Here is an 18,192-nt window from a genome sequence, read left to right as displayed (position 1 = left end):
CCATGTCTGCAGCTGTCAGCCCCTGTGCTGCTCCACACTCATCTCTTCAAGCTCAGTGATAAAAGCTTGCGAAGACAATGAGCTGCTGAGGCGTTTGTATAAAACACATCTCCACAGTCAACATCAGGTAAAAAGGGAGATTCCACAAATTTCAGTTTCACACAGAAAGAGGAGCTGGATTTAAATTCAAATACAAGCTTCAGCTTTTTGTAACAGACTGAATGACTTGGATTAAACAACACGTGGAAGTTAATTAATAATCCTGATTAAAACTTTTTCAAAGAAGCAAGCAGCAGTCACAGTCCAGTTTTCATTTGGGTTTTTAAGGGGGAACATCTTCATAAATTTATGACGGTCCAGGTTTGTTAAAAAGCTCAAACCAAAATGTAAATCAAACATGTTTCTTATCATATACTTGGTCCGGAAATGTCTGATAGGAGAAGGTTAACAACCACAAAACCTATTTAACACGAACCCTACACACGCTGATATACTCCTCAGGCCTTTTTCTGTCTCAGCTACAAGAACAATATCATCAGTGCAGTCAGTAGGCTTCATTAAGTCAGTAGGCTTCATTCATTTGTATACATTTTATTTGACTTTTAATCAAATTTGAATTCATATTAACCATTTCCTTGGTCTGCAGCACTGAAAGGATCTGGGCATCCAAGCTGTTATATGACATGCAACAAGTTCCTGTTGTTTCCTGCGCTGTTAACAACCTTGACCGCAAATGCTAATATGTATTTTAAAATATACTGAGACAAATATCTGCATTAACGCTTTAAAAAGCTTTCTGGTGGTTTAAAAGGCGTATCGGTGCAGCTCCCTTCTTGTGTCCCCATCATCATCACATTCTGCAAAATGGAGGGAAAAAAGGTTTAGTCGCTGCAGAGGACAAACAGAAAAAGCAGACCTTAAATAAACATTTGCACAAACTGAATTAGAGCAGAGCAATTTGTGATTGTGCAAAAAAATAAAAAGTAAAAACACATTTCTATAATTCCTTTTATGTTCCTGCTCTACTTATCTCTGAGTCAGTGAAGGCACAGCTCAGGTTCAAACCACAGACTGTCTATAAAGAGGTTCACACACACCTTCAGTCTCTTGCTGTCCTGCATCATCAGGACCTGAGCCATCATGGAGCAGTGGAGGATCATTTCCTGTTTTCATCAACAGATGGCAGCACACAATAGGTCATGATCAAAGCATTTGTATAGGTCTTGTTTTTCTTGACCTGGTGACTTCATTCTTCTGATTATTCCACATTTTCAATCACATAAAGAGAGAGTGTGGCTCATTATCGATTACCAATATGTTCAAATCACTAATTAGTATCAAATGATCAGGACGTGTGTGTAATATGTGATTAATGGCAGTTTTACTGGTGTGATGCAAGTGAGCGTTTTGTTTATATCTGCTCTCTTTACCATTCACCCACTCAGCTTATTTTCCTTCCACCAAATGAGTCTCAGATTTCAGGCGAAGGAGAAAATAGTCCGCGGTGTGATGAGCTGAGACAAACCCCGGACACCGTGCACACGCTCCGGTGTGTGCGCGCGTCCCGATCACATGTCTGATCAGATAATCGTTCGATAGGAACATATTGGTAGGTATCGTGATCGATGCAGCCGCTGCTCAATGTGCGGTTTACATGTAGGAGTGATGTGATCCTGGATGTTTACCCGTCATTGTCACTATCTGATCAAGCGGCTTCCTGCAGCAGCGCCCCTGATGGCTGACAGCGGAACTACACAGAGGCACAGGCAGTGTCAAGTTAGACGTAATGAGGAGTACAATTACCGTCAGCGCTTTAAAATTAAAACAATATAATAAATAACATGAACAACTGGAAACTGACAGGACAAGGATGCTGTTATTTATCAATGAAAATATTGTATTTTCTAGTTTTTAGAAGTGGTTGATAAAATAGAGGTATTTTGGAGGAAGGTTGGGATAATGACAAAAAAATTGTATTTCTGTAAATATTCGTCTTGTAGATACTGGTTTTATCTGACAATCGTTCACTGATGTAAAGACTTTCAATTTGATCTACGACAAGACAGGATATTAATTTCATACTATGTGTGTGAGAAAGTAAATTGTTTCCCACTGAAATGTACTTAAGTAGAAGAAAGTAGAAAAATAAAACCACTCAAGTTCAGTACAGTAAAGAAAGATTTCCCCAGTTGCCCAAATAGTTTTATTGGATATGGTCCACATCAAACATTGCATTGCACTGTATTACAGAAAATGTGTGAAAACAGAGAGGAGCCAGGTGAACTCTGAAACAGTATTGCTGACAGTAATCATCTCTCTCACTTATGGTATCAGATGATCCCTTCCTGATGTCGTTCCACTGTAAATAATAGGGAACAAAAATGTATGAAATGTCTGCAGTTGTACATACCAAGTCTTTTCAGTATAAAATTTGTGTGTGTGTGTGTGTGTGTGTGTGTGTGTGTGTGTGTGTGTGTGTGTGTGTGTGTGTGTGTGTGTGTGTGTGTGTGTGTGTGTGTGTGTGTGTGTGTGTGTAATTGGGTGCAGCTTGATTGAATTCAAGGAGAGTGTTGGGCCTTGGTGGAGGTATGCACTTTACTAAGTGTCATTCTAGTTTTTTTAGGTTTTTTTTCCATAGAAACACAACATTACAAACATTTACACATTCACCGGCATGGACCACACAACAACGATGTAGCATTCAATCTTTTGATGGAAATTCAGGCTGAATTGTATACTGCGGATGGATGAATGGATGTGAAGGGCAAGGATGGAGATGGATGGTCTCTGTTAGGCTGGTCGGGGAGGATATGCTGTGGACTGGGCGGATGGAGACTCAGTATCCCCCATACTCCGTCTCAGGCACATTTCCGCCCATGCTGATGTCGGACCCCCAGGCAGAACCTAGGGAGAGACATGAGAGAAATATGCACCGGATTGAGCTGGAAAGGGACAAGGGAAGGGAGGAAGAAGGGATGTAGGTAGGAATGAGGATGTAGTAGGGAGGTAAATGGATGAGGGACGGGAGGAATAAGGGATGTAGGTAGGAATGAGGATGTAGTAGGGAGGTAAATGGATGAGGGGAAGGGAGGATGTAAGGATGGAGGTAGGGATGAGGATGGAGTAAGGAGGTAAATGGATGAGGGGAAGGGAGGATGTAGGGATGGAGGTAGGGATGAGGATGGAGTAAGGAGGTAAATGGATGAGGGAAGGGAGGATGTAGGGATGGAGGTAGGGATGAGGATGGAGTAAGGAGGTAAATGGATGAGGAAAGGGAGGATGTAGGGATGGAGGTAGGGATGAGGATGGAGTAAGGAGGTAAATGGATGAGGGAAGGGAGGATGGAGGGATGTAGGTAGGGATGAGGATGGAGTAGGGAGGTAAATGGATGAGGGACGGGAGGAATAAGGGATGTAGGTAGGAATGAGGATGTAGTAGGGAGGTAAATGGATGAGGGACGGGAGGAATAAGGGATGTAGGTAGGAATGAGGATGTAGTAGGGAGGTAAATGGATGAGGGGAAGGGAGGATGTAAGGATGGAGGTAGGGATGAGGATGGAGTAAGGAGGTAAATGGATGAGGGAAGGGAGGATGTAGGGATGGAGGTAGGGATGAGGATGGAGTAAGGAGGTAAATGGATGAGGAAAGGGAGGATGTAGGGATGGAGGTAGGGATGAGGATGGAGTAAGGAGGTAAATGGATGAGGGAAGGGAGGATGGAGGGATGTAGGTAGGGATGAGGATGGAGTAGGGAGGTAAATGGATGAGGGACGGGAGGAATAAGGGATGTAGGTAGGAATGAGGATGTAGTAGGGAGGTAAATGGATGAGGGGAAGGGAGGATGTAAGGATGGAGGTAGGGATGAGGATGGAGTAAGGAGGTAAATGGATGAGGGGAAGGGAGGATGTAGGGATGGAGGTAGGGATGAGGATGGAGTAAGGAGGTAAATGGATGAGGGAAGGGAGGATGTAGGGATGGAGGTAGGGATGAGGATGGAGTAAGGAGGTAAATGGATGAGGAAAGGGAGGATGTAGGGATGGAGGTAGGGATGAGGATGGAGTAAGGAGGTAAATGGATGAGGGAAGGGAGGATGGAGGGATGTAGGTAGGGATGAGGATGGAGTAGGGAGGTAAATGGATGAGGGAAGGGAGGTTGGGTCGAGAGATCTGAGACAAACGAAGCAGGATGGGTTGACCAGGTATAGGAAGGGTTGGTAATAAGAGGAGTGGGTTCAGTGTGGTCTGAACCTAAGTTAAATTATTAACTTCATTTCAAAAATAATGTATTTTTTTTCTGTTGACTCCACTTGGCATCAAATGAATAATGAATCCATGGATTCTTTTATTTCTGAAAGCATCCTCACACAACCTGAACTGCTTGATCCGTCTGCACATCTCTCTCCATGCGGACAGCACTAATGTCTCAGCCCTGAAAACGTGAACTCTACCCTGCCAGCACAGCTCACCTGGTGCTTTTATTTTGTCGCGGCGTTTCCGGGCTGCTCTCCGCTGCCTGTGTGTGACGTGACGCGGACGGCTGCTCGGTGGCTGCTGCTGCAGGCGTGCGGTTCGCTGTTTGCTGTTTGCGGCAGCGCACACAGAGAGAGCCCTCCTCGGAGAAATGCCTTTTTGTACGCCCGGGTGTGTTTTTCTTCCCGCTTCTGTTTTGCGTCTTCGCCAGGGTCGGATCTCCGTGTTCGTGGCCATGCTCCGCGCTGGATTCAGCGGGCTGTCCTAGCTGCCTGAGCCGCTCCAGCAGCGGTGGGTCCGGTGCAGTGCACAGCCGGGGATGAGGCCTACTCGTTAAAGCTCCCCCACCACCCCTCCGTCGCGATGGCTGATGATCAACAACAGCCCGGCCAGAAGCCGGCCTCGGGATTAGGCTCTCTTCCAGCGCTGGTGCCGGGACTCCAGGGGCCCGAGGCCAACGCTCTGCAGTTCAAAATCAAGAATTCAATTTGGTAAGGATGTGGTGCCTCACTGTCCTTCTCGCTAGCCGTAGCCTCGTAATTAGCGTGTGTAGCTGTGGGGAGGCAGAGCTGCACAAAGCGGCCGAAAATAACACGAGTGCAACGGGGAACGTTTGACCCGCAACACGGTGACAGATACACCCAGTGGCTCCTGTTAGTGAGTGTGGGACACGGTAACGTCAGGTTAGTTACAGCTGTGGTGGTTGGAGTTGTTAGTGTGGAGCCACAGGAGGCCATGTTACACATGATCCAGCAGGGCTGCTGATGCTCAGGATGACAGGTGTCAAACCAGGGCTGATCCACACACACTGGTCCACAGGCAATGGTAGACAGACACAGTGATCCACAGACGCACTGATCCACAGACACACTGATCCACAGACACACTGATCCACAGACACTGGTCCACAGACACACTGGTTCACAGACAGTGATCCACACACACTGGTCCACAGACACACTGGTCCATAGGCAGTGATCCACAGACACACTGGTCCACAGACACACTGGTCCACACACAGTGATCAACAGACACTCACTGATCCACACACATCGATCCACAGACACTGGTCCACAGACACTGGTCCACCTCCACAGCTGCTGATCCACAGTCTCTGACCCACAGACTCAGCTCTATTGATACTGCGTCCATGGTTCTTCCACAACTGTCAATTCACAATGTTAATGTGTGAAAAGGACAGTAGTGCAACACTGCTCCTAAAGGCAGTGATACAACGTGTTTATGATAGCATTAATGCCTCAGGTCTAATAGTTAGCTCTGTAGTGTTTATGTTCAGGGAGATGGAATAAACCAGGAAGTGAATTTAGACACAACCCAGACATTGACTGGAGTTTATTGTGGTGAATTCAGTTGACTGACGACAGTAGTTAAGTGAAGCGAATGATTTAGTTCATATGAATCCCCCCAAAACCAAACCATAAACTACCCTATGTAGTCCTTAATGCTTCAATCATAACACAGCACAGACCTGAGTGTGAAACCATGTCTTGAGAATTGAATGTTCCCAGCAGCACACTGGGCTTGTATGACAGTTGAAGCCACCGGGATGTTTTTTTTAGAGCTGATGTTCCTGTAACCAAGCAAGAGGGTCTTCAGGGAGGTGACCCAGAAGTTGATGTTTAGGGAGCTGCTCTTCACCTCAGGTAACACCTCCTCTACAATAAAACCGAGTGGTGGCAGCATCGGGCTGTGGAGGTGCAGGAGCAGGGGCACTGGTCAGATTAGTCAGAAGAACTATTGCAGCCAAAGAAACACAGAAAGGTCCTTGAAGAAAATCTGATATAATGATAGAGTGAGGGAGAAAGTGTAGGTTGTAGCACAGAAAAACCATCTGATAGAGACCTTGACTGCATCTGCTACGAATGAAATATTCTGAAATATTGTAAATGAGAATTTTTTTAAAATCCATTTCCAAACATTTCTTAAACATTTTTCCACTCTGTCTCTTGGTTTTTTGTGTGTAGATTAATTAATTAAAAAGTACACGGTTAAAGATAAAACAATTTCACTCACATTTATTGTGTATTGATACCTTAATTTGACACTGATGGTACCAAAGACTATAGAAAAAGGTCAAAGTGTTAGGAAATGAAAACTAACTTACTTTAAGGTTCAGTGTGTAACATTTAGTGACATCTAGTGGTGAAGTTGCATGTTGCAGCTGAATACCCCTCACCCTCCTCTTCCAAACATGAAAGAGAACCTGTGGCAGCCTTCAGGTGTCATAGAACTGTAAAAAAACATGGCGGCCTCCGTAGAGAGGACCCGCCCCTGAAGTAAATATAAAGTATTTAAAAATTTGTATTTCTTACACACTGGACTTTTAAAATTTGATTAAGCCCTGCATGTGTCAATGTTATTTTCATTTCTGTCTTTTGTTGTGTTTCTCATTGTAGCAAATCTGTACAATCAAAAGTGGACAGCATATTGGTGAGTATCAGTAGAAACAAATAACAAAGTGTCCTTCTCTCTGTACTCTCTGTGGTAACCTAACACTCTGTCACCCACCTTATTATCATAGAGACACATGTAACCATCTATTGTTGGATCATTAGATTTGGTGTGAAGCTTAGCATTTGTTTAAAACTAATAAATAAATGCGTTTCATGATTATGACCTAATGAAGTGACTTAGTTGTCCCACAATGTACAAATAACTGACTGGAACCATGATGCTTGAATTTGCTTATCTATTATTTACATCACAGATGGTAGGATTTAGGAGGATAATAATAATACAAATTCTAAATTATATAAATGCACATTACACATTATTGACCTCTAAATACTCTTTCATCCAAATTTTGACAATATATCAACTAACAGCTGTATATGATTATTTAGATATACAGGAGGGATATACACTGTATGTAAGTGTATTAGTGTTTTTTAAGGCAGTAAAACCAGATCTATTTATGCACATTTTGTCTGCGCTGAAGTGTCACACACACCTTGTTTTCAGCCACGATCAAAGCTGCATGATAAAGCTTTTGTCTATTTTTATATCACTTTTAAAACAGAAGATACAGACGGTCAGTGTGTCCTAATAAAATATCCACCTTCTTACATCAATGATGGTTACACACTGACACAGCACAGCAGATTAACTGAGTTTAAAGGACTAGAATAAAGGGTTAATTTCAGTTAAACAAAACAGTTTACTTGGTTCCAAAATATGTCTTTCACATGTGGTCTGGGTCTAAATTTGGATATAAGGTAAGATACCACAAAATATTCTAAACACTTTCAATAACTATATCAGGGGGTTGGTGATGTGGACACAATCCTCTAATGACATGCATGTAGTTTCTATTATGATTTTTAATCTGATGTTCATATACTTACTGATGTTAACCATTGACAGAGTAACCAGACCAAGCCTCGAGTGTCTTCAGTATACTAGGTACCTAAATATTAAGATACTTATCACATACATGCAAAAATACAATTTTATGGACATTGCGTTACCATAGAATAAACAGTATCGGAAAAATCCCTTACAATTAATTTTATATCTACAATTATATTTCCAAAGCCTATATATTAAAAAATATGAAAACACTGGCACCAAAAACCTCCACATCTCAGCATATGTCCTGTATGTTTGGATGAAATGTTGTGTGGAACAATGCAGTTCACCATTGTACCGTTTCATTGATATTGATTTAGTAGAGTTAAGTATTGTAAGTATAGTATAATATTGATATCAATGTAGGGTGGTGTTTCATGTCATGTATTTTGACGTGAAATGTTCAGTTTCTGAGAAATTCAAACCTGCCTTCCGCAACAAAAATCAAATCATGTTAATTAAATCAAACGTCTGCAGTTGCCATGGTAACCTATATACATGCTAATAGCAGGTATATACAGGCCATCGTCGAAAATCCGCGGAAGCACAAATGTAAAGAAACGATACAAAAGAAGAGAATTAAAGCTCCAACCCTGATGTAAGCAGAGAATGACTCAGGTAATTCACTCTATGCTTGTAGAGGACGCAGTGAGTGTAGTAAATAGCGTTTTCATTCAGTGCTCATTGGCTAACAGCTCTCACCTCATTCATTCAAGTATTGGTTCCCCTAGCAACAAAGAGACAAATGAAGAGGAACAGGTAGAAATAATCCATTCTTAGAAGCCAATTGAAAAGCAGAAGATCAGGTTGTGAGCCACTGTCGAACTCGTGTAGTGTTTTTAAATCGGCGTCAAATTATGAAGCAAATAAAAAAATGTCAGAGTTATTAAATCTGTCCGACCTCTGCCTGTTCATTTGTAAAGAACTAACCGACAGGTGAAATAATTATGTTATAGAGATATGCCGATACCATTTTTCCCTTCTTGATACCGATTCCAATGCCTGGACTTTGTGTGTGTGTGTATATATATATTTATACACAGAGTACCGATCTGATACCTGTGAATATAAAAAAACTAACAACTTACATAACGTATTTAACAGCAGTATGTTACTAACCCTGTATGTAAGCAAGGATTGCTAACATTGTCTTATGGCCTGGCTCAGGTTAAACCCTCTGAAAAACAAACTGTTTTATTATTTTACTATCCAGTTTGACAGTCAGAACTGAAAAAGAACATAAATAAATGCATCTAGCAATAAACAGCAGTTAAATAGCTGGAAACTGAAGTCTTGCCTTCAGTACATGTTGGCGTTTTAATTTGGGGACTCTCGAATGTAAAATATTACCAAATTGCTGACATTTTCCTTGGCTCTGCCTACACTACCATAAGCCACTTCTTCTTCACCGCTGTTTTGAAGCGGCAAAGAAGAAGCGGTTTACGGGAAAAGAAAATTGCAGTTTTATCTTGCTCAAACTAATATACTTTAAAGATCAGGTATTGGATCGATACACAGATTTGTGTACTCGCTGATGCCATTTCCAATGCTGGTATTGGAACATCTCTACTTTATAATACAGCTTTAAGCTACCAGTCTGCGTTTTATTCACTCGTTTGCATTTGAATAATCTTTGGACTTGTTTTCTTTGTGATGCTTTTATTTTCGCAGCAAGATGTTGAGAAGTTTACAGACATCGAAAAACTCTACCTCTACCTTAAGTTGCCTTCTGGTCCCAGCAGTGGCAATGATAAAAGGTACATCACACACACACACACTTTTTCTCACGTTTTCCACTTTGTGACGCACACACGCATGGCTGCTTTGTTGTGGCTCTCATTACGTTACTGGCACTGTTTGTGATTCTGATTGCTTGTCAAAAATCTTCACACTTCACAGACTTAGTTTGGGCTGATAGCTCCTAGAAATGAAATTGATCTTTTGTGATTTGTGACATTTTTTGAGGGGTTGTTGGTCATTGGTGAGTTTTTTTTATTTTTTATTTGTTGATGATTGATTGATCATTATAACGCAAACCGCTTAAATATGTAGAATTTTGCTATACCTACCTGTTTGTGTTTCATTTGTTTCCCGACAACTATTCATCACCCCAACCCCCAAATTCTGCCCATTTGGACTGAGAATGAGAGGGGGTCCTCCACTCCTGGATTATGGTATTAAAGTTTCTGTATTAACAAGAAATGATGCGTACAAGTCCCGGACACTGCCTCACCAGCTTTGATTCTCTTATGCACCCATTTCAGTGACCAGAGTTCCATGTCATCAAGCCGCACTCAACAGATGTATGCATTCAACTGGATACGGAATCACCTAGAGGAGCACCCAGAGACCTCCCTCCCAAAGCAAGAGGTGTATGATGAGTACAAGTGAGTGTGTCATCTTCAGTGTGGGAGTCAGGGGAGGTGACTGGGAGTACGTATGAACGACCTTTTTAATCTCATGGCTGATTCTCTTATTCTACAGGAGCTATTGTGACAATCTCGGCTACAACCCACTGAGTGCAGCAGACTTTGGAAAGATCATGAAGAATGTCTTTCCTAACATGAAGGCACGTCGACTGGGCATGAGGGGCAAATCCAAATATCCTTTGATTTTGATCAAACGATCAGCAAAAGCATTTGTGTTTCAGCTGAAAAGCTAATGTTTGGCTTTGAAGTAGTTTTTTTACGCTTCCTGACAGATTTGCAGAGTAACTTCTTTTGTCGATGGATAGATTAGAAACAGTTTCAGTGAAAGATATGGACGGACTCAGTGTAAAGTCAGCATCAGCATATTTTAATCATTTCTGTATCCACAGCCATTACGTTTCAGACGCCTTAACTCCTTCTCACATACTGTTATAGTGGGTTAAGGAAGAAAGCTTTTGTTCACATGCCGTCTTTACCCAACCTGGATCTGCAGAAATCTGGTGATGGGGTAAGTTTCATCATAAAAACCTTCAACTTGAAGCACATATCTCGTTAGACTTTAAACCGTTGGAATGCTCATCCACACTCTGCTCTGTCTGACTGTAGTGTGAGCTCATGGAGTCGACAGGTCAGTCGCCGAGCGCTGAAGATGAGATGAGATCTGCAGCCTGCGGACTGGTGTGTGAGTGGGCTCAAAAGGTCCTGAGTCGTCAGTTTGACAACGTGGAGGACCTGGCCCGCTTCCTGCTCAACAGCCACTACATTGGTACTAAGTCCATGGCTGCACTCACTGTTATGACTGGCACACCCACAGGTAAAGATGTCCTCTGATCTGATGTTGTGGTATTATACTGTCGTCTGTCATATCTTTGCTGCTTATTTGCCTCATGTTGATCATACCTGGAAATCATGTTTTACAAGTTAAAAGCTGAAAGATTTGAAAAAGTACTTTCCTAGTCTTATTTTAGGTCAGTTCAATCGTGATTCAGCAGTTTGTAAGATGTAAGATTGTAAAGATGCTTATATAGGCATTGTAGACAATTGCACTAAGTTATTATTTATTCCAGGGGATTGGTTTATTGTATGTGTCTGCACCTCGCTGTCTGTGCTAGTGTTGATAGATGTTTAAAATTATATGACAAATCATTCATCATCACACTTGCAATTGGATTAAATACAAATTAAAACCTAATATCAACCAACAATCCCCTATGAAACCACATTTACATCTGCCACATTTTATTTATATACACATGAATTTGCACACACTCATTGAAGTTAATCCCCTAAATATGCCAGATTTTTTATAAAATTAGATAAAATAATATAAAAAAAATCTGTGCCAAAATTTAATGGGCTCTTTGTTGTTAAAAAAACTAACAAACAGACAAAACCAACAGAATGGGGGCAAAAACATTATCTCCTAAGAGAAACAAAAAATTAAGCCCATCTTTAATAAATCATTTCAATGGTTTGCTTGACATATTTTTTTATCAGTCAGTGATATGACGTTATCAGGCAGTGTGGTACCAATAGTCAAGGAAAGACTTTTATAAATGGGTTATTTTCTATTTTTGTATCCGTTTCGCAAGTTCGAAATCCTTGATAATACTGTTCATAACATTTTCCTTTGTTACTGTATATGTGGCACAGCAAGCTACTCGTCATAATTCCTAAAATGTTTCTTCTGTTGACAGGAATGAAAACGCCAACTCCTGTCTCTGCGTTCGTGCCCACAGCTGAGGCAAACTCCTTCCAGCCACAGGTGAAGACCCTGCCCTCGCCCTCTGTTGATGCAAAGCAGCAACTGCAGCGAAAGATCCAGAAGAAGCAGCAGGAGCAGAAGCTCCACTCGCCCCTGCCCAATGAGTGCCAGGTCAAGAGAGCAGAGGCCAGCACCCCTGGCCCCACCATTCCCTGTGGCAGCCCTGCTATGCTCTCCCCGCAGCCCACAATAGGCATCGTCGTAGCAGCTGTCCCCAGCCCAGTCACGGTATGGGGCTGAATTTTTCCCACTTACTGTGTTGAGGTATATTATTGATTCAATGTGCCTAAATTCAGTATTATTTTCTCTCTGTATTTCTTCCAGGTACAGAGAACCAGGCAGTTAATGACATCGCCCGGCCCTATAGGGACAGCGGAGGGAAAAGTGCTGCCTGTGAACTTCCAAGTGGTCACTCAGTCTCTTAAGCAGTCCCCCAAACATCCCCAGAATATCTCGGCCAGTCCAGTGGGGGACCGTCTGGCGCGACACAGCACGCGATACGCTCAAATCCTGCCCAAGCCCTCTGCCACCAGTGCCATCACGCTGCGCTCACCCCCCACCCTCCTCATCACCAACAGCCCCATAAAAACTGTGATGCCCACTTCCCACGTGAGCTCCATGAATGTGGTGAAAATGACGGCGATCGCTCTGGCTCCCAGCAGCAGCAGCAGCACAACTGTGCGTCCCGCCTCGGCAGGTGTGACGACCATGGCTGCTTTGGATGATTCCCAACAATCACACTCGGCCATGTCTCTTTCTCCTGCAGTCAGGCCCAGTGCCCCAGCCCTCACTCTGAACTTCTCCACAGACTTTAGAGCGGTGTCTGACGCTAGACACGACAATAACCCCACATCTGGCTCAGAGAGAACTGCTGCTGGGGTCAAAGAGGAGAGAGTGGCCAAGTTCAGGGCTGCCAGTGAGCCAAGCTTCCTTGTTAAGTGTTCTCTGGGACCAGATAGAGGGTTAAGGATAAAAAGTGACCCCACATCGCCTCCCACCTCTGTAGCTGTAGCTGGGACTCAGGACAGCAATAACCGTAACTGCCATGACAGTACTTTGTACTTGACTGTTGATAAGCATAACTCCAATGGAAACACATCCTCCAATGGGTCATCCGCTGTTACTCCAACGTCAAAAGATCCCTGCTTAGATGCTAAAAGCCCCCGAAAGCGCACAGGCCCAGTCGGGGAGACCCACGTGATTCCTGTGAAGAGGGTGTTTATCTCCCAGCAGCCAATGGCTGTAATTGACAATCTAAAACCTGGCGTTGGTGCTGCAATGAAGAGGATCCCTCGCCCGGGAACCCCTGCCAGACCAGAGAGTGCCCCCTGCAAAGTGACTGTGAAACACACAACCATTGGGCCCACGCAGATCCTCGCACTCTCCGACTCGCCCATCACACACACAGAGGGCTCCCAGACTGTTGTCAAACCCCAGGCCTTGGTTGTGAAACCGAATGACCACTCTCTCAGCACTAACACCAGCACCGGGGCAGCTGGAAACAACCCGTCCGATCAGGCCTTGCTACAGCAGATCACTGGGGACCCCCGGGCCATACCAGCCAACTCAGGAGCACACAAAGCCTCTGTGATGAGTGACTTAAAGAGCACAATATGGGAGGAGGGACACCTTGACGAGCTTCGAAAGCAGGCGTTTGCTCAGCAGATACCAGCAGAACACAAACAAGCCCCTACTAACCAACTTTCCCTTATAGCTCAACCCCCTGAGACCTCAGGCCAGCTCACGCTCACACAGGAGATGGTTGACTTTGCAGGTTCTCAGCCCAACATGGACTACTTCCCGTTCAACGATGACGACATGACCCAGGACAGCATCGTGGAGGAGCTGGTGCAAATGGAGGAGCAAATGAAGCTGAAGGGTCTGTTTAGTAGTTGTGTTGACGTGTCTCTACAAGGCCAGTCAGCCAGCAACCAAGGCTCTATCCTGAACGCTCACCAGGCCAACACTACCTTCTACCACTCTGCCCATAGCAGTACCACTCCCGTCCAAACTCCCACTCCAACACCGACACCGACCCCGACTCCCACGCCCACTTCCGAAATGACGCTCGGGCACAGCATGACGAGAGAGAGCCCCTGCTCCCGCATGAATCCGATCACCCCTGTGGATGGAGCCATGGGTCGCCACACACCTATCAGCACTCCACTGTCCAACTGCAGCAGCAGTGTCCCCCCTAGCCCAGTGGAGTGCAGGAACCCTTTTGCTTTCACTCCCATAAACTCAAGTATAACAGGTTACCATGATGCCAGTATTGTCTCCAGCAGTCCCGTAAAGCCCATGCAGAGGCCAATGGCGACACATCCTGACAAGGCCAAACTGGAGTGGATCAACAACCGCTACAACAGCAACTCTGCCAGCCCTCTATCCAACCACAGTATTGGTATTCTGCCCAGCTACCAAGACCTGGTAGACGACCAGTTTCGAAAGCCACATGCTTTTGCAATTCCTGGCCAGTCATTTCAAGTCCAGTCGAGACCAGATGCTGCTCACTTTGGCCGCTTGACTCCCATTTCTCCAGTGCAGCAACAGCCACAACAACAGCAACAACAAACGCCGCAGCAGCAGCAGCAGCAGCTGGTGACAGGTGTAACTACTCCCACTAAACAGGAGAGCTTTGCTGTGCCTGCACCGTTAGACAACAAAGCATCGACCTCATCTGCGTCCATCACTTTCCGCTGCCGCAGCGTCAGCCCGGCGGTGCGCCAGAGGAACTTCAGCGGCAACACCGGCCCTCTGACCAACACCACGAATACCAGCACCACCACCCGTGCTGTGGTTTCTCCCTTTAACTCTCCCATCACCTCTGAGGTGCTCAGCATCCTGTCCAACAGCCAGACAGTCAGCTCTGTCCACAGCATGGCCCAGCGGAGTCGGTCTGTACCTCTGAACATCATGATGCAGAGTGAGATGCTGCCCGTGCAGGGTCAGAGCAACACCGCTAAAATTACAAACGTCCTTCTCAGCAAGATGGAAGCGGATGGGGATGATTCTGTCCGTGGCCTGGGAATAAACAACCTCCCTTCTAACTATACGGCCCGTATGAACCTCACACAGATCCTGGAGACGACTCCTGGCTTCACTGGGGGGACTGCTCACCAGACTCAGCTGCCTGTCGGCTCGAGCCCTGCTGCCTTCGAGCTCCAGCAACACAGTTACCTCACCACTGGCAGTGGAGAACAGGTGACTTTCTCTACCGGGGACAGCCAAGCACAAGCAGGACCTGGTGAGCAAGACCAGCAGCAGCAACAACAACAGCTGCAGCTCCAGGAGAATCCTGTGCAGACACAACCACAGCTCCTCCTCCAGAGCACACAACAGCAGGAGGCGGAGGACGAGCAACAGCAGCTGGATTTCAACAACACTGTTAAGGACTTGCTGGGGGATGATGGTCTCAACCCCAGCTCCCAGTTGGTGGGTCAGGTAGCCTCGGAGCTCAACGCCGTGGCGTCTGACTTCTCGAACGACATCAGACTGACCTCAGATCTGTCCAGTAGCATCACTGACCTTAACACATTGGACACCAACCTGCTGTTTGACCCAAACCAGCAGCAGGAACAATATGAAGATTCAACACTGGAAGAACTGAAGAACGACCCGCTTTTTCAGCAGATATGCAGTGATACTGTGAACTCTGGTTTCGACTGGCTAGAAAGCAAAGACCAGCCTACCACAGTAGAGATGCTGGGCTAACGATATCTTTTACTCTGTATGGTTTCCGTTCTGTTGTTTGTTTGGTGCATATGTAGTATATCTGTTTTGAAACTATAGTTTGTTGGGATTTGTCTGGACTTTGCCATCCGTTCTGTTAAAAGTGCCAGGCGTACCAGAAAATCTCTCCTACTGACGTTTAGTTACTTCTCTCCTTTTACACTTGTCACCTGGAGTTTCAGTACTGAACCACTTTTTCTCCCTCATCAGAAATCAAGAAGCGTAAGAATTTGGTGGCAGCATGCACCTACGAGAGCAGATCTGTATGGTATCAACATAATGAGGAACGTAATCTTCCGTGTTATAGCCAATCAATAATGCAATATTTGTATTTAATGAACACTTCAAGAAAGTGAGATGGGTAGGAAATTTGGCACAAAAGACTTCACCAAAAAAATGTATGCTGTTGTATACTATTTTCAGTGTGTGCAGTTCAAGATCAACCAAATGGAAACAATATTGGGATTGTTGTATATGCACATAATAGTTGTAGTACATTTGCCTGCCATATCGGAATATGAAAAAGGGCGGCATCTTACCGCTGCCAGGTGCTGAATTTATGACATAATCTTTATACTTTTATCATAAACCAAAATCAGTGGTAAACTGATTCACATCTGAGCATTGTCCGCAAGTGAAATTTTCTTAAAACCTATACTTCTTGTACTGTTTAATATCTTATAAAGGGAGTAGATGAATCAGTAGGGAGACGATGGGAATTCAGGCCTCTTTGCGGACTATACATGGAAAGGAATCAACAACTGGCTGCCTTACTCCCCAAAGTCCAAGGCCTTATGCCATCTTTAGAGAGACTGTATATAGTATAATGTTAAGATATCTTCAGAACCATCCAGAGCTTCATCATATCAAGGCAGCTGTTACTGTGATATTTTCAGTACTATTTCTTATTCTGTTTGTTTATTTTTTTTTTTTGCAGTTACAATATAGACGCGTATTGTACAGGCAAACAACTACACTCTGTGTGCCCTTAACCAGTGATGGATTTAGAGGAATTGAATATGCTGTCATTTCATGAAAACACACAGCAGGCACATGTCATAGATTTTATTGGCATGCTATACTCCCAGCTCGGATAAGAATATAAACGGTATGGAGAAGGCTTACTTACAGAAAAAAAAAAAGCTGAAGGCTGACGTGTTTGATTTGATGTCATTTTGAGATCAAGCAGAGGCGAAATCATTATGTTTGTGGAGATCCAGCCTTATTTCCATACCAAAGATGATCTGTTTGAATAACATGAAGAGATTATTACACGTAGAAACACTCCTGGCAAACAACAGGAAACGAGCAGCGTCTGACGATATATTGCATTTAAGGAAAACGATTAAGTTGCAGAAATCTTATGTACAGTATGTAAATTTGTGAAATGGTCACTGTCCTATGTTTTATAGGTAACCATGGACCTGAAAGCATGTTGAAACCATCACTGCTAGCCAGGTAGGCGCTGTGATACAGTAGGATGCTTGCTTGAGTTTTTTGGCTATTGTCAATGTTGTATAAGTCATGTTTAAGCTCCATCTGTAAATAGGATAGATACATAGAGATTTGATGTATCAAGACACTATATTATGGCCATTATTCTAGCTAAGTATGTGCCACTGAAAAGAGAAAAAAAAAGCTTAACAGATCTATAGTCGGCAAGATACTGTATGTTGTGTGTTACATTTCTGGCTCAATGTGTCGTAAAAGTAATGCTGTCTGGTCTCGCTTGCTGATTTTAATTTGTATTATTTTCTATTCAAAGATAATAGGTCTCTGCGGTTGCAGAAGTGATGTGCGCTTTGAGCAGGATCAATAGCATGGTTTTTTTTAAAAAGTTGTGATACTGTTAGCTGGTTGCAAACATCTCTGTGACAGACATTGTGCTCAAAGCCTTTCAGCAGACACTGGAAAAAAAAAAACTCATGTTTCAACAAACTTTGGAGGTTCACATTATTGCACTAAATTTTTATGACACATCTTTATGGACAAATGTAACGACGGATGCCCGCAAAAAAAGAAAAAATGACAAGATGAGTAAGGAAATTAACTGAACGGTCAGAAAATGACTAATTGTCTTGTAGCAAAATGTGCATTAATCTCAGTGAGATACACATTTCTTACTCATTCTCATACATGAGAATTTAAAGCATAGAGGGGGAAAAAAGTTAAATAACCTTTTAAAACCTACATGCTCATTATGTTGATAAATGATTGTACGCACGCATGTGTGATGACTTATGTTGTACTTTGTATCCTTGGTAACCACTGTCTTCTGTGATTTTGGGCAGGTTCTGTTAACCAGACTGGCAGTGCTAGTTTTATGAGTTACATTGTTGTGTGTTGTTTACTAAGTTAATGTTGTTCTATATGTTATGTTGACAACTGTCTCCTGTTGATTTTACATATTCTTATTTTGCTAAATGCGTTTGT

General features: G+C 43.6%; 1 protein-coding gene across 1 annotated transcript; it reads left to right on the top strand.

The window, feature by feature from the left end:
- Positions 1-4,804: 4,804 nt before the first annotated feature.
- LOC117763036 (DNA-binding protein RFX7) lies at positions 4,805-17,785 on the top strand. The gene is made up of 10 exons (XM_034587875.1): positions 4,805-4,958; positions 6,885-6,918; positions 9,508-9,593; positions 9,972-10,010; positions 10,101-10,223; positions 10,321-10,437; positions 10,689-10,773; positions 10,872-11,079; positions 11,963-12,258; positions 12,355-17,785. The coding sequence occupies exons 1-10, from the start codon at positions 4,831-4,833 to the stop codon at positions 15,739-15,741; spliced, it is 4,503 nt and encodes a 1,500-aa protein (XP_034443766.1). The 5' UTR covers positions 4,805-4,830; the 3' UTR covers positions 15,742-17,785.
- The last annotated feature ends 407 nt before the right edge of the window (positions 17,786-18,192 follow it).

This window comes from Hippoglossus hippoglossus, chromosome 6, assembly GCF_009819705.1.
Source record: "Hippoglossus hippoglossus isolate fHipHip1 chromosome 6, fHipHip1.pri, whole genome shotgun sequence".
In the NCBI taxonomy this organism is placed as follows: domain Eukaryota; kingdom Metazoa; phylum Chordata; class Actinopteri; order Pleuronectiformes; family Pleuronectidae; genus Hippoglossus; species Hippoglossus hippoglossus.
The sequence above is the reverse complement of the archived record's forward strand: the minus strand, read 5'-3'. Positions and strand labels throughout refer to the sequence as shown.

Coding starts and splice junctions, on each gene's coding strand:
- LOC117763036 (XM_034587875.1), top strand. CDS start 4,831: ATGGCTGATGATCAACAACAGCCCGGCCAGAAGCCGGCCTCGGGATTA. Junction 9,594..9,971: donor AGCAGTGGCAATGATAAAAG/GTACATCACACA, acceptor TCTGCCCATTTG/GACTGAGAATGAGAGGGGGT. Junction 10,438..10,688: donor GGCATGAGGGGCAAATCCAA/ATATCCTTTGAT, acceptor ACTCCTTCTCAC/ATACTGTTATAGTGGGTTAA.